The sequence below is a fragment of the Garra rufa genome, chromosome 2 (genome assembly GCF_049309525.1).
Source record: "Garra rufa chromosome 2, GarRuf1.0, whole genome shotgun sequence".
Classification (NCBI taxonomy): Eukaryota; Metazoa; Chordata; class Actinopteri; order Cypriniformes; family Cyprinidae; genus Garra; species Garra rufa.
In genome coordinates, this window is record NC_133362.1 from 26,452,906 (window position 1) to 26,467,282 (window position 14,377).

Genomic DNA, 14,377 nt, shown 5'->3' on the forward strand with positions numbered 1-14,377 from the left:
GAAAGCGCTTTTTTGTCTGTGGCTCCGTCTACTTATTGAATGAAGGCTCTTTGTCTGCACTTGTTTCTCAGACGATTTTTCAGGGCTAATATTTTCAGTTTGAAGTGTGAGCAAACATGGGCTTAAGGCCAGACAGGACGGAGCAGTCTGAAATATACTAACATCCAACAGGGCATATATCTATTTAATGGTCCGTTCTGATTGTTGCAAATGTTGAAAGGACACATAATTCTTCCAAACATAATCAAAATGGGATTTCAATGCACATCAATTTTTTATTAAAAGGAAACTACTTTTCATATCATGGTGATTAGTGACTAATAGGTTTAGATGAATTAAGTATTATATTCAGTTAATCACAGTTTATTAGAAAGAGGAGAATGAAGGTGGAAAGACCAGTGTACTCAACTAGAGCTTTGATTTTTTTTGGTCTTGTCATTAGGGTGTGTTTGCATCAAATAAAAAAATGGAAGCTTAATTGGAATTTAGTCATCCTGGTATGATTATATTAATATATATATGAAATTTAATTGCATGGAATTATTGTGATTTGTTGAGGATCTGATTAAATAGGCTATTTTTCTAAAACAGCTGCTCTCTGTGTTTCTCTATACATTTCCATGCAAATACGTCAATTACCATGTGTTGCTCCATATGTACAGAAATCATCACATATGCAGTCTTTGCTTTAGGCAAACAATATCTCGAATAATTTAATCAAGCAAATTATTTTCTATGGCCAGGAGTCAGGTTCCCCCCCCCCCCCCCCTAAAGAATTCAAAGATCTTACACTTATCAACTGGAAATACAAATAATTACTATGTCTATTCATATATGATTCCAGCTCACTGGAAATCATTAAAGACATCTTCCACCAACCTGACAGCAATAACATGAATATTTATAGAGCTAAAATAACAGTTAAGAGAATCCTGAAAGCCTTGGCTCTGCCTGAAAGCACAGTCGTTTGCCAGTACTAAGAAAGTGGCAGCAAAAATGTGATTAACTAGGACTGTTTATTGCCAAATGTCTCACTGTAGAAATATAGGAGCACTTATTACTTGTTACATAAACTTTTACAATCACCCAAATAAAAGAACTAATTCAGCAAGCTGATGACAGACAAGTAGGCTATTACTTCTAACCTTCAGAAGCCGCAATTCCTGTAACGGAGCAATCTACTGCGCATTTGCAAATCATGTTGCAATAAATTTTAATAGGCGTTATTTCATGCACGACAAGGAGTTGTGATAGCCGTAGCCAGTGTTCACTGATTCAGTAATCACTGACCAGTAAATACACTGTAGCTCATGGAAAGCATAAGGGCTGATATTTGCTTGTACTGTACCTAACAATTTAACCAGTAATGACATGCAGCTCACCCCCCCCCCCCCCCTTGATATTTTCACAGCAAAAGCACAAGTGCTACTTTTCCCAGTTTTTTAACTGCCTTCTCATGTGCACCTCTCAGACCTGAAATAATATGCAGAGCCTCTAGGCATTCCACATGCTCCTCTTCAGCAGGAAATTATTACACTTCTTCTCGAGGTGTATGTCGTACATCTGTTTTATTAAACGAGGGAGTTCTGCATGAAGAATTCCATTTCAATAATTAGTTCACCTCAGAAATGTCAAGTCAGCGGTGTAAGCGAGCCCATTGTTAAAAAACAATTACAGCCGTGGTGAGAACCTTGCTTTGAAATAGTGCGACTGAAGCCTTTTCACAACATTCTATTCTGCACCTTGAATCGGCTTTTACCATGTGAAGTGATGTGTGATTGTGTGTGTAAGAGGTTTACTGCGATACTATCCGAGACACACTCGAGAGCTTCTTTCACAGTGATTGACCCTTTTCATTTATTTATCCACAGCGAGGTGGTTGTGACCTTAGAAGGCATTCTGCATGCTTTTTAATTGGGCTTTCAAACAGTTAGTACATTAAAACAGTATATAATTCATGGAAAATGTAACATGCAAGGTGGTTAAAGGTTTAGTTCAGCCCAAAATGAAAGTTCTTTCATCGGTTTTTCACCCTCATGTCATTCAAATCCTGTAAGACTTTAGTTCATCTTTAAAACACAAAGATAGTTTCAATTCATATATAAACATTGATAAACACACATACAGTACAAATATGGTAAATGGAAAATGTGACCTGATCTCATGACGAAAATGTACCTGTGGGAACTTTTTCACAAGATGTGGAGCACTTTTCGTGACATATTCGATGTGAAATGTCCAATGAGTGACGCTAAAAGAGTTTTTTGAACATACATATGATACGTTTTCTGTGACGTTGGTTTTGTACGTGCCACGGCAGTTTTGACTTGAAATGTTCACTGAATGTTTTACTGCCTCTAGTGTTCATTTCTGTTAGAAACAGCAGTGATATGTTCTTATTGGTACGCATTTCATGTCTTGTGAAAAAGTTCCCACAGGTACGTAGGGCTGTTCGATTTTTGGAATAGAGTCAGATTCTGATTCCTGGTTCTGGAATCGATGGGAATGTTTTTCGATTCTTTTTTCAATTCCTATTTTTTAGATTAGAGCACAGGTCTCAAACTCAATTTCTGGAGGGCCACAGCTCTGCAGAGTTTAGCTCCAACCAACTCCAACTCACACCTGCTTGGAAGTTTCTAGTAATCCTGAAGACCTTGATTAGCTGGATCAGGTGTGTTTGATTAGGCTTGGAGCTAAACTGTGCAGAGCTGTGGCCCTCCAGGAATTGAGTTTGAGATCAGTGGATTAGAGGAACCTAATTTCGCCATAACTGAAGGATATAAAGATCATAGAAAGTATAGCCTTCTCATAATATAAATCTTTATTTGTAAAAATTTAGACTACATTTCTGTAGCTCTGACTGATTTAAAATTGTAATTTTGTCTGCATTGCCCATAAAATTAGTCATAGCCCACAGCTCAGCAGTGCACATGCTTTTACTGAAACAATGGAACAACACATTAAGTGTCTGAAATACATGTGCACAGTTCAGCTGAATGATTTTTACTTTAACCGTATGTTTTGCACAAAATTAACAAACTATGCACTAAAACAAAATAACCAGAATATTAACAACAATAGTAAAAAGAGCTCATGGTTTATCTGCCAATCAGATGCACTCTCGGCCACTGATCTGTGCTCTCTGCATTTTCTTCCAAAATGATCATTGGCTGATTGAAAGGTTAAAAAAACTGCATTTTATTTAAGATGGAAATAAGATCAAGGCCCTTGATCACATCATAATCTATTCTGTCGTGCAGCGCTCAAAATTGTGGACAACATAGCTAAGCCAGTTTCACCATGAAATAACTTCTGAATCATTTTTTGAACTGGTTTATTAAAGGGGTCATCTGATGGCCATTTTCCACAAGTTGATATGATTCTTTAGGGCCTTAATGAGAAGTCTATAACATACTTTGGTTAAAATTTTTCAATGGTATTGTAAAAAAGACTCTTTTTACCGTGTCAAAATCAGCCCTTTTTAGAGCGAGCTATTCTGTTGCATGTTCCTTTAAATGAGCTCTGCTCGCTCCGCCCCTCTCTGCAGTGGGATGACTAGCCGTAATGTTTACTTTAGCTGTGTTTAGCTGTGAAACTTGCTAACTAGCACATTATTAAGAAAGGCCATTTCCAAAGATGCACCCATTTGAGAGGCACCCATAGATAAGCTTTGTTGAACTGTAAACGGCTCTGAATGAGGAGTCGATTCCCTTTCATAAGATCGATTCTACCCTTTGGAATCGACTCTCAATTCCCAATGCCTCGGAATCGATTCCCAGTTCAACAGGTATGTATTCCTCATGAGATCAGGAAGGGACAATCAAACATGTTTGGTTGAAGCTGTTTAAAGTGCTAAAGTTTGGGCGGAATGGACTTTCAAGAGTAGGATGTAAATCTCTCAGGTTTTATATTTATAATTATTTTAGTTTGTGATTCAAAAATGAATGAAAGGCTTGTGAGTTTTGGAAGGACAAGAGAGTGAGTAAATCATGACAAAAATTGCAGTTATTGCTAGTGGTAGCAAACAGAAATGGAAATATAATTACTGTTCTCAACACATTTTCTCTGTCTGCCATTGGTCAAGACAAACAGATAGCTCCGCCCCAAACTAGCAGCATTGCATTGGCTGAGACCCTGTTGCTATGCTGGGCTCGTCGGAATAATCAAACAAACAAAACAATGTTTTGATAGCACCACAGTGTCTCAGTGTTTACACTTTTTAGCATACTCAACCTACAAATGACTTACAAGCACTCTGTGTATTAAGCTGGGATAAGAAAAAGTATTTTAAAATCAAACAACAGCCAACGGATAAGAAAAACTTCATAATTACAAATCAACAAGCAGCTTTGAACATATTATTTTGAAATGTTATGGCACAGATATCCGTCTAGTTTTCTACTAAGCCACATTCAGAAATCTGTTTATTTTGTGGGAAGAAAAGGGGCGTCAGCTCATAGAGGAGTGTCTGACTGGTTTGTAGAAAAGTGAAGAGCCCTCTGAGAAAGCACTTGTGATCTTTGAGTAAAGCTGTTGTGCTGAGAGCGAGAGGAGGAGGCAGTCTGGCACGGCTCGGCTGATATACATAAGAGCTATGATTAACTGGATTCAAATCCTCACCAACAAAAAGAGCAGAACGCTGCCACACAACAGTGGATATTCATGTGTCTTTCATTTTATACATCTTAAACCTGGATGACAGTTTCAGTGTAAGTAGTTTTTGTGTAAAAGCAGACAGCAAATTTATATATAACAAAAATATTTCTATTGAATACACACACATAGAAAAAGATATACATCTGTACACATAGTCATTTACACTTATTTCCACAAATATATATGCACATTCTGTAATTAAAAAAGTCTAGGTAAAAATCCCAAGGTTTAGGATTGGCAAAGTTGGATTTTGAAAGCTAAGTTACAATATGTTGCTATTGAACTGCTCATTTCTTAGTCCTCTTTCCTCCACCTGCCTACCCCAGACCCAATTACTCACAGAAATATGTCCACGTTTTCCATGTCTCCCATAATACAGAGGCTCTCCAGCAGAACTCAATTCATGTTGGTAATGAGTCTGTACTCTAACATTTCCCCATGCAGACAGACCAATCTGCCACAGCGCTGCACATATAGGGCTTTTGCATTAGGCAAAAGCTCAGAGGGAATCGAATCCATGAGATATTGCTTTTTTCATTAGGTTGGAGTTTGACGTTCACTTGGCTGAGAATTTGCAAAAATAACCTTGTGCACACCTGGGTACAAAAAGGCTGCAATGTGGAGGTTTGTCCTAGAAATGAGGAAAAACTTCCATTGGTGTTCATTAATAATCATCATCATCATCATCAGTAATTATAATACTGATAATGATACTGATAGTGATATTCAAGCTTATTGTCTCACAGATAACAGCCAATCAAGAGAGCAGATGCTTTTATTTTTGCACCACGTGGCTTTTCTTTACAGCATGTCAGCATGTAGACTAACATCTGGCATTCAGTCTGTCAGAATGGGTTCTGTCCGCACTGATTCATTCAACCTTTGGTAAATAGAAAGGCCATTCCTTGTCCATTTACCTCAGTGAATTTGATTTAAGGATTCATAAACCTTTCTTCTGCCAAGCCTTTGAGTTTGTGAGTGTGTGTATGTGTTTGTGTGGGTGTTTTAAGCAAGACTTTTAATAATAAAATTTGGACACCAGCTCAACTCTGGTCATATATAAAACCAGCAAAGTAAGAAGTTCTTAAAATGAAACTAAAACGCATACACACTCCCAAAAAATGAAAAAGTCATAAAAAACACATAATTTTGACTTACATAGTCGTCATATGATTTGTGCGTGGCCTGCAGTAGCGAAGTTCTGTATCCAGCGGTCCCTGTAGTTCCTCTGGCCCGAGTTGTAGACACTCCTCTGGCTAGTGTGGGTGTGGAGACAGAGGTGCGTGTACCCACAGTTCCTCTGGGTGCTGCTGCTCCCCGTCCAGGTGGAGGGGGTGGAGCTGCCCCCCCTCGACCTCTAAAGACATAAATAAATTGAGAGAAAAGATATTTAGTATAATATATTATTTTTTCAGTTTTTATTTGTAACTTATTTTATTTTTATAAAAATAAAATATAAATGTAATATTTTTATATATTTATTAAGATTTTTAGAATAATATATCTGTTTCTAATTACTTTATGTATTTAATTTTACAATAAAATACAACAAAAAATATTCAACTTTCCAATAATAACAATAATTTAATGACATAAAAAAAACTTGAAACAGGTTGGGCTTGTGTTACGAAGGCGTTTTAGTGCTATGTTAAAAAAAAAAATCTGACATTACACAAATAAAGTTGAAATATGAAAATAAAGTTGAAATTTTTGGAGAATAAAGTCTAAATATTTTGAGAATTAGTTTGTAGCAATTACGACATTAAAGTTATTATATTTTGAGAGTCTATTCTAGCCTATGCGCATACAAATGGCCTATATAGGGAGAACCGTGAGATATTCCAAAGATATTGCGACTACTGGGTTGCTGACGAACTACAAATAATAAATGGAAGACGTTAAATATTGTTAGCAATCATTTACTGTATTATACCGTAAATAAAACAGCTTGTGAATAGACATATATATCTCAGAAAAAGCAACAATATAATGTATGTTGATGAGTTGGAGTCCACTTCAACCTTTAGAACATTTTATTGCTGTTTAAGTAAATATATGCAAGGAATTAAATTTGGACAAAACAGACGTTTTGGAGTAGGGAGTTCCGCCACATTAAAGAGAGTGAAAAACACATTATTTGTATTTCACTATAAATCTGACAGATTTTTTGTTTTATATTAAAAGTACCAAAAGCACAAAGCTTATTGCTATTATTGGGTGGCTGGCACACTACAAATAGGCCTAATGAATGCAATCAAAGACGTGAAATATTATTTCCAAGCATACTGACATATTTAGACTTTATGTGGCACTAAAACGGCATCGCACTGTGTAGATCAGGGGTGCCCAACGCTGTTCCTGGAGATCTACCATCCTACAATGTTCAGCTCCATCCCTGATCAAACACACCTGAACCAGCTAAATAATCTCTTGGTATCACTTAATAATTACAGACAGCTGTGTTGAAGCAGGGCCGGAACCAAAGTCTGCAGGTAGGTAGATCTCCAGGAACAGGATTGAGCACCCCGGTGTAGATTACAAGACTTACTTTATACGATTTTTGATTCTTATGAATATGAACACTTTACATTTTATTAGCCAACATAATTATTTGATATTTTCTGCATAAACATACATTTCTAGACACATACCAAAGGCTTGATGCAGTGGCAGCACTATGCAAAATTAGTGCAGCCAACTCCAGTGTTTATATGAAAAATTAGCATTTTGTGTGAAGTCATTTGCTGCAGTGCTATAATAGTGGGTTGCTGTTAGCTGGTGTTTTCATCACCGACAGCCTATTAAAGCACTGTGAACCATAATGCCAGAGACTCAATAAGGTGAGACAGCAGGGTTTTCAAAGATATTGCAATATTCACTGCCTCAGCTCTTTTCTTTCATAGCACTGCTCTGGTTACACACTGTAACAGTGGCAGTGAAGCATGGCATCAAAAAGCAGTCTGGAGAACACGTTGTTTCATTCAGTCCAATGAAAGACAGCTTTATTTTGATCCACGCATTCGCTAAGCTTTCGCTTCCTTGTGCTGCTATTGTTTTTAGGATGATTCTGTGGAATCAAGGGGTGATGTTGTTTATTTCCTGGAGTCATTTTCAACCTGATTACTGTTGCAGCATGGCAGATGGAGTTGGCAGCACTGGTGAATGGCAAATGTTTCAGTCTGTCCAGATCTACATTTCGTCCATCCAAATCCAAAGATCCTACAGAGACTAATGGCCTCATCAGTGTTGTTTTTGCCATGCTGATTTGTGGTAATGACTTCTCAGGGCACATCAAGGGGAAGAGACGCTTTATAGCTTTATCCGCCAGGAACGGTAAACAGAAAGATCATATTTTGAATCTATTATTACTACCTGAGGTAACGCAAGCTGTCGTTGTTTTGGGAGAATCCTAGAGGGATCTTCAGAGGCTTAAGCAAGCCAGAACAAGTGCAGTGTGAAATTTATGAAATATACATTAAAGATGATGTGTAAATAATGTATGACGGTATATATAAGTTATGCTTTTGATGAGAACAATTAAAGCTTCACCTGCTAACCTGATTAATAACACTGAGCCTAAGGGCACATTCATGATCCAACAGTGCACAGATGTTTGGAAGTAAAAATTGGCCCTCTGTTAGAGTTGTTAACAGTTATAGCAGTTAGAGTAAACTTGAATGACTTTGGTTTCATCATTTTGTTTTATTCCTTATTATATTTTTAATGTTATATACTTTTTAATTGATTCTTTCACATCTGATTTTTACGTAAAGGCAAAGTTCACCCAAAAATGAGAATTCTTTCATTAATTACTCACCCTCATGTCATTTTAAACACATAAGACCTTTGTTCATCTTCAAACACAAATTAAAAATAGTTTTGATGGAATCCTAGATTAAAAGTACCAAAAGCACAAAGCTTATTGCTATTATTGGGTGGCTGGCACACTACAAATAGGCCTAATGAATGCAATCGAAGATGTGAAATATTATTTCCAAGCATACTGTCCCTGTGAGTATAACACATGGTATGATTTCTGCTTAATTTTCTGATTATTTATTAAATATTAATGTTTTTTTTAATTTAACTTTATTATCTTAAAAAAATCTACCTAGTTAAAGTCCACATTGTTACACAATGTAACAGGGTGGACACATTTCCTAGATCACATTTGAAATATTCAAACAGGATTATTCATTTTTTCTAACAGACAGACATTTTCTCTATATGACAAGAATAAAAATATTATATTTGTGATATATTATTTTCAACAAACCTGCTCATTTCAAAATCCACCAAACTGACAGAATGGTGAATCTTTAAATAAACTTCAAAACCTCTTGCTTTGTGTTCCAGAATAAAAAGGTCATACAGGTTTGGAATGACATGAAGGTGAAAAAATGATGGCATACATGATGGCATACAGCAGGGGTCGGCAATTATGTTTGGCCTCGGGCCAGATTTTTTCCAAGCCATTACATGGCGGGCCACAACCAAAACAATGGCTAATTTATTGAACTAATAGGGGAGGATGAAAATGGTAGGCGCTCGTGAAATGACAGACATACTGAGACATTCAAGCTGAATGATGTAGTAGGTTAAATTTGCTGACTGGGCATTGTACGCTATTAATTATCTGCATGTTTGTTAACCCTCTGAGCGTACGGTCCCACATGGGATTCTAATTTTTGTGCCCCTGGGAGTACGGTCCCACATATGGGATTTAGAACGTTCGGTGACGTCACGCAACTGACAAATTCAAACTGCGCTTTGGCGCGCTGGCTAGCGCTGAGCCAGGGACGGACGAGCTCTGCGCTTGTCATATAATCACAACTGCAGTGTTTTTAACCAAATAACGCTTATTTTAGGTTTCAGACATTTAAATGCACATAAGTACTAGTAAAACGAGACATTAGGAGTTTGTAAAATACATGTATATGGAAGCAGCAAACAGCAATGTATTCAAATATAATTTGCCGATGTGTTGTATTCATATCACATACACATAGTCTAAGTAACTAAAATGTTCACTCTATTCCTCTTCCAGTTTACCAGCCACTTACTTTCATGTATTTCGGGAGAAACGGATGAATTTACGTGCTTTAAATCCGGCTGACAGGACTCTCTGAACTGCAGCGCGAACAAACATGGCCGCGCCCATCTGAGGTTACGTCTGCTCTGTCGTTTCAGGGGCCGAGCCCGGCAGCCCATGGTCGAGTGGATTCAGCCTATTTGCTCTGATTTGCTCCGATTTGCTTCCGACAGTGCAATGTATTATTATTGGTTCATATTTGTTGTGCCATCACAGTCATATAAAGGCCTTAATAACACGCACTCGTGCTACTCACATTTCTGTTATGCCGATATGTTTGATGTCTGGCCTGTTTGAAAGAAGTGTTTTAATTTTCACAAATGTTCGATGTCTGGCCTGTTTGAAAGAAGTGTTTTAATTTTCACAATAATATGACGCCTATGTCCGTTGTTTGAGTGACAACTTGTGTTTCGGAATTTCAGCACCAGACGCTCTCCGCTTTTTTTTTCTCCGTTTTTGCATATTGAGATAGATGACGAAAAGAAAAATAAATGATACTTTATTAAAAATCGGACTGACCAACCTTTTATGTACCGTGGACCGGTTTGATTCCCTTTTTTTTCAGAAATCCGCGTTCAAGCGCACACAATAGGCTGAAACTTGCCACAAAACACCCGCAAAAATAAATAACAATGAATGTGTCTGGGGGAAAGAGTTAGGACATGTTTGAATTATTTATTAATAAACTAGTGTATTCTGAGTCAGTGTCGCAAAGATCTCTTTTCGGACGCGCCTTTAAAGAGAAATTAATCTTTATGGATTGCATAATGAAAGAGTTTTTGTTTTCGATTTGTTTTATTTCGTTAAGTAATAATTTAAAGCTTTCTATAGACATATTTATCATGTCTGTGAGGCATGAATTTCTCTTTATTTTTGTTAAGCGCTCCTGTTCAAGAACGAGACGGAAGAAAGCGCATCATTTTTGTTTTCTGTATTTCATAAAAATGCTGTAACGCTTTTTTGATGTATTACTCTTACCTTTGTGAGCAAAAATGACGGATAACTTTAAAAACTGCAAGTGATTGCGCTGTCGCCTCATGTCCAGCAAAGCGGCTTACAAAAACCATGCGCCTGATATTTAACGTTTAAACTAACATTGTTTTATACTTGAACTGTTCTATATCTATAGATTTTATTTTAGGCAAGTCGAGATGATTTGAGAAGGCAAACTGATCAAACAGACGATCAGTCTTCCGCTGGGCGCTGTTCGTTAAAAAAAAAAACAAAAAAAAAAACTTATATTCAACGAACAAAATATGCTCCAACAGTATAATTACTAAATAAAAAAAAAACTAAACTAAATATAATCAGTTTGCCATTAAATACAAACCTGAACTATTTTAATAGCTGAAACGGTAAGTTGTTTTGGGAGAAGAAAAATAGAAAAATACATTTTTGTCCCATCCATTGCTTCACTGCTATTTCTAGAATGAACCCAGCATAAATATGTAGATGTCATTCCCAAAACATAGCAGCATTCATGTGTCCGAAAAACAAAAGTTTCATACAAATTCTGAATGGATTATAGCCTGGAAAGTGCAAGCATGCTCCCCTTATTATCACTAAAAGCGTCACTAATCTTAGAGATCTCACAAAGTTCTGTTATAATTAATAAAGCTCTCTAAACTACACAATGAATCTTGTATTTACATGGCGTCTACACTTAGTCATGAGATAATTCACGAGCCCGCAAAATGGCACTTAATAAAAAATATACTTTTAGGTCGTTTGCTTTTTGCAGTTTCGAATGCGCTGTAATTTAAAATAGCGCCGTCTCTCTCGCTTCGGCGAACGGCCCATAACTCCACCGGCCCAACGGGAATGTCCCGGTACTCCCGATGGCCAGTACATCCCTGCATACCACACAAAGGACTTGGTGCATGCGAGTCACCGGTCTTTGCAAACCCATATTTTAAATATGACTCGTCATATTTCCGATTGAATGGCCCCTTCTTTTTCTTTGAGGTATCTGGCTCACTACCATCGTCAGTGGGTCTTTATTCAGCTCTACCCCTTCCAAAGAAATTCTCTAAAGATGTTTGCTTTTTGTTGCTCATTCTAGCAGTTTAGCTAGCTTCGTGTGACACTACAGTTCGCCAAGAACTGATCAAGTGAAGTGAGCTGAGCTGAGGCTGCGCAGCGCTGAAGCCAATATGCAAAGCATAAAGACGGGACAGACAGACGTAAGGAAAAAGACCTTGCAAAATGCAAACATGCGTGCAATCAAACAACTGCATATATGCCTGTGTCATGTAAAAACGTTTTTAAAACGACATTAAAACGACATTATTGCGAATTAAATTGAGTTTATTTAGTTTGCATGCATTTTTTTTAAACTCATGTTGTAAACTACGGCCCGGTAGGAATGTCCCGCGGCCCGTGGTTGGGGACAGCTGCTCTATAGTTCAAACAATCTCACGGGCCAGATATTTTTGCTTGCGGGCCACATGTGGCCCGCGGGCCGCTAATTGCCGACCAGTGGCATACAGGATGAGCTATTCTTTTAAGGTTTCTATGACTTTTCTGAGGGCTGGTGAGGTCAAGGTACTGTACCGGGTGGAGGCTGTGGAGGTCGGACGTAGGCCTCGTCCTCGTGCGGTTCTTCCTCGGCTTGGGTCATCTGAGCCATTTAAGTAGGAGAGCTCACGAAGTTGCTCCTGCCTGATCTCATCATTGTAATCCTGTGGAAAAATAAAAAAAACAGCAAACTTGACATAAAAAAATATCCTTATATACCAGTGTGAAGGCATTGTATGTGCATCTCATTTGACATGCTTCTGCATAAAGAAATTATCCAGTTGGACGCACATCTTGCAGAAACCAGCGTCAAAGCAACGTTTTAAATGCATTGCCAGACAACCAGAACATTGGCAGGGAATGTTAAATATACTGCCAGAAAGTTTTGCTGACTTCAAACAAAAAAAACAAAGATAAAAAAAGAAACCTGTTTTAGCTTGTTTTTCAGATGTGCAGGACAAGAAACATTTTTGAATACAAACTGACAAAAAGGCACCATATGACACGCACTCCAACACACGCCGAAATTATAGTGTCGAATGAGGGAACGTGATGCACACATATCTTTCATTTAGAGTAAGAGAAATGATAGATGCAGGAGAAAAATAGAGCGCTGGCTTATTAACTTTGTTTGACATCAGCTATCAGTGCATTGTTGTGAAAGAATAATTCCACTTTCTGCATTTATAAAGTCCCTCTCTCATTTGATTGAACATGACAGGGCCCTGAATCACAAGGACGATTACAGAGTGGATGGCGCTTATTTTATTATCATGTCACTGCCAAAGGCAGATAAACGGAGCCTCATTTCCACCAGCCACTTATTTCCCTTCCTGTTTGGCACAACAGCTGGGTACAGGCAAATATCAGACATGGCAGCTAGAAGAGAGTGGCCTTTCCACAGAGATATGCTCAAAAATCAATAAAGATGTATTGCTGAGATTTAGAGCTGCTTTTGTGTCTAAAAATGGGCTGTCCATTGTAAAACAAAATGTGTGTGTGTGTATATATATATATATATATATATATATATATATATATATATATATATAATAGAGTAACAAAGCTTTATACTGTATTTATCTTTTTTTTTTGAATGAAGCCCGTTTCCACCACTGAATAAAAAATAAAAAAGGTAATTGCGACTTATCTCATCTCACAATTCTGACTTTTTCTCGCAACTGCGTGATACAAACTTTTTTCTTCTCAGAAATGTGAGATATAAACTCACAATTGCTTGTTATAAAGTCAGAATTGTGAGATACAAACTCACAATTCTGAGAAATAAAGTCAGAATTGCAAGACATAAATTAGAAATTGTGAGTTATAAAGTCAGAATTGTGAGATATAGAGTGATATAATGATATTGCCTGACTTTTTTCTCACAATTGAGAGTTTGTATTTTCCATTTCTGACTTTTTTTTCTCAGAATTGTGAGATAAAAACTTGCAACTGAGACTTATAAAGTCCAATTTTGAGGGAAAAAAGTTTATATCTCCAAATTCTGACTTAATAAATCACAATTGCATGTTATAAAGTCAGAATCGCAAGATATAAACTTGCAATTCTAAGAAAAATTCACAATTGCGAAATATAAACTTGCAGTTCTAAGAATTAGTCAATTGCGAGATATAAATTCGCAATTCTGAGAAAAAAAAGTCAAAACTGTTAGGTCATATCTTGCAATTCTGACTTTATTCCTCAGAATTGCGTGTATATCTTGCAGTTCTGACTTCATAACTTGCAACTGTGAGAAAAAAAAATCATAATTGTGAGACAAAAAGTCACAATTACCTTTTTAAATTTTTTATTCAGTAGCGGAAACGGCCTTCCATACTTATGCTTACCAAGGCTGCATTTATTTGATCAAAAAATTATTACAATTTAAAATAAAACTTAATATATTTATTCCTGTGATTTTCAGCAGCCATTAGTCTTTAGTGTCATATGATCCATCAGAAATGTATGGTTTTTAGTTATAAGGAGAAGTTCACTTCCAGAACAAAAATTTACAGATAATTTACTTACTCCCTTGTCATACAAGATGTTCATGTCTTTCTTTCTTCAGTCATAAAGAAATTATGTTTTTCAATATAGTGGACTTCAATGGTG

General features: G+C 36.9%; 1 protein-coding gene across 6 annotated transcripts in view; it reads right to left on the reverse strand.

Annotated features, from left to right (window-relative positions):
- Positions 1 to 14,377, reverse strand: part of khdrbs2 (KH domain containing, RNA binding, signal transduction associated 2) — a 107,315-nt gene that overhangs the window by 23,679 nt on the left and 69,259 nt on the right. For all 6 annotated transcript variants that reach the window (XR_012353871.1, XR_012353873.1, XR_012353870.1 and 3 more), the window contains exons 5-6: positions 12,302 to 12,429; positions 5,815 to 6,013 (exon numbers count right to left, since the gene is read on the reverse strand). Coding sequence is in view for 2 of the 6 variants with exons in the window: in XM_073835046.1 (XP_073691147.1) it covers positions 5,815 to 6,013; positions 12,302 to 12,429 (327 nt within the window). In the remaining 4 variants the exon portion in view is untranslated. The remainder of the gene's footprint in view (positions 1 to 5,814; positions 6,014 to 12,301; positions 12,430 to 14,377) is intronic.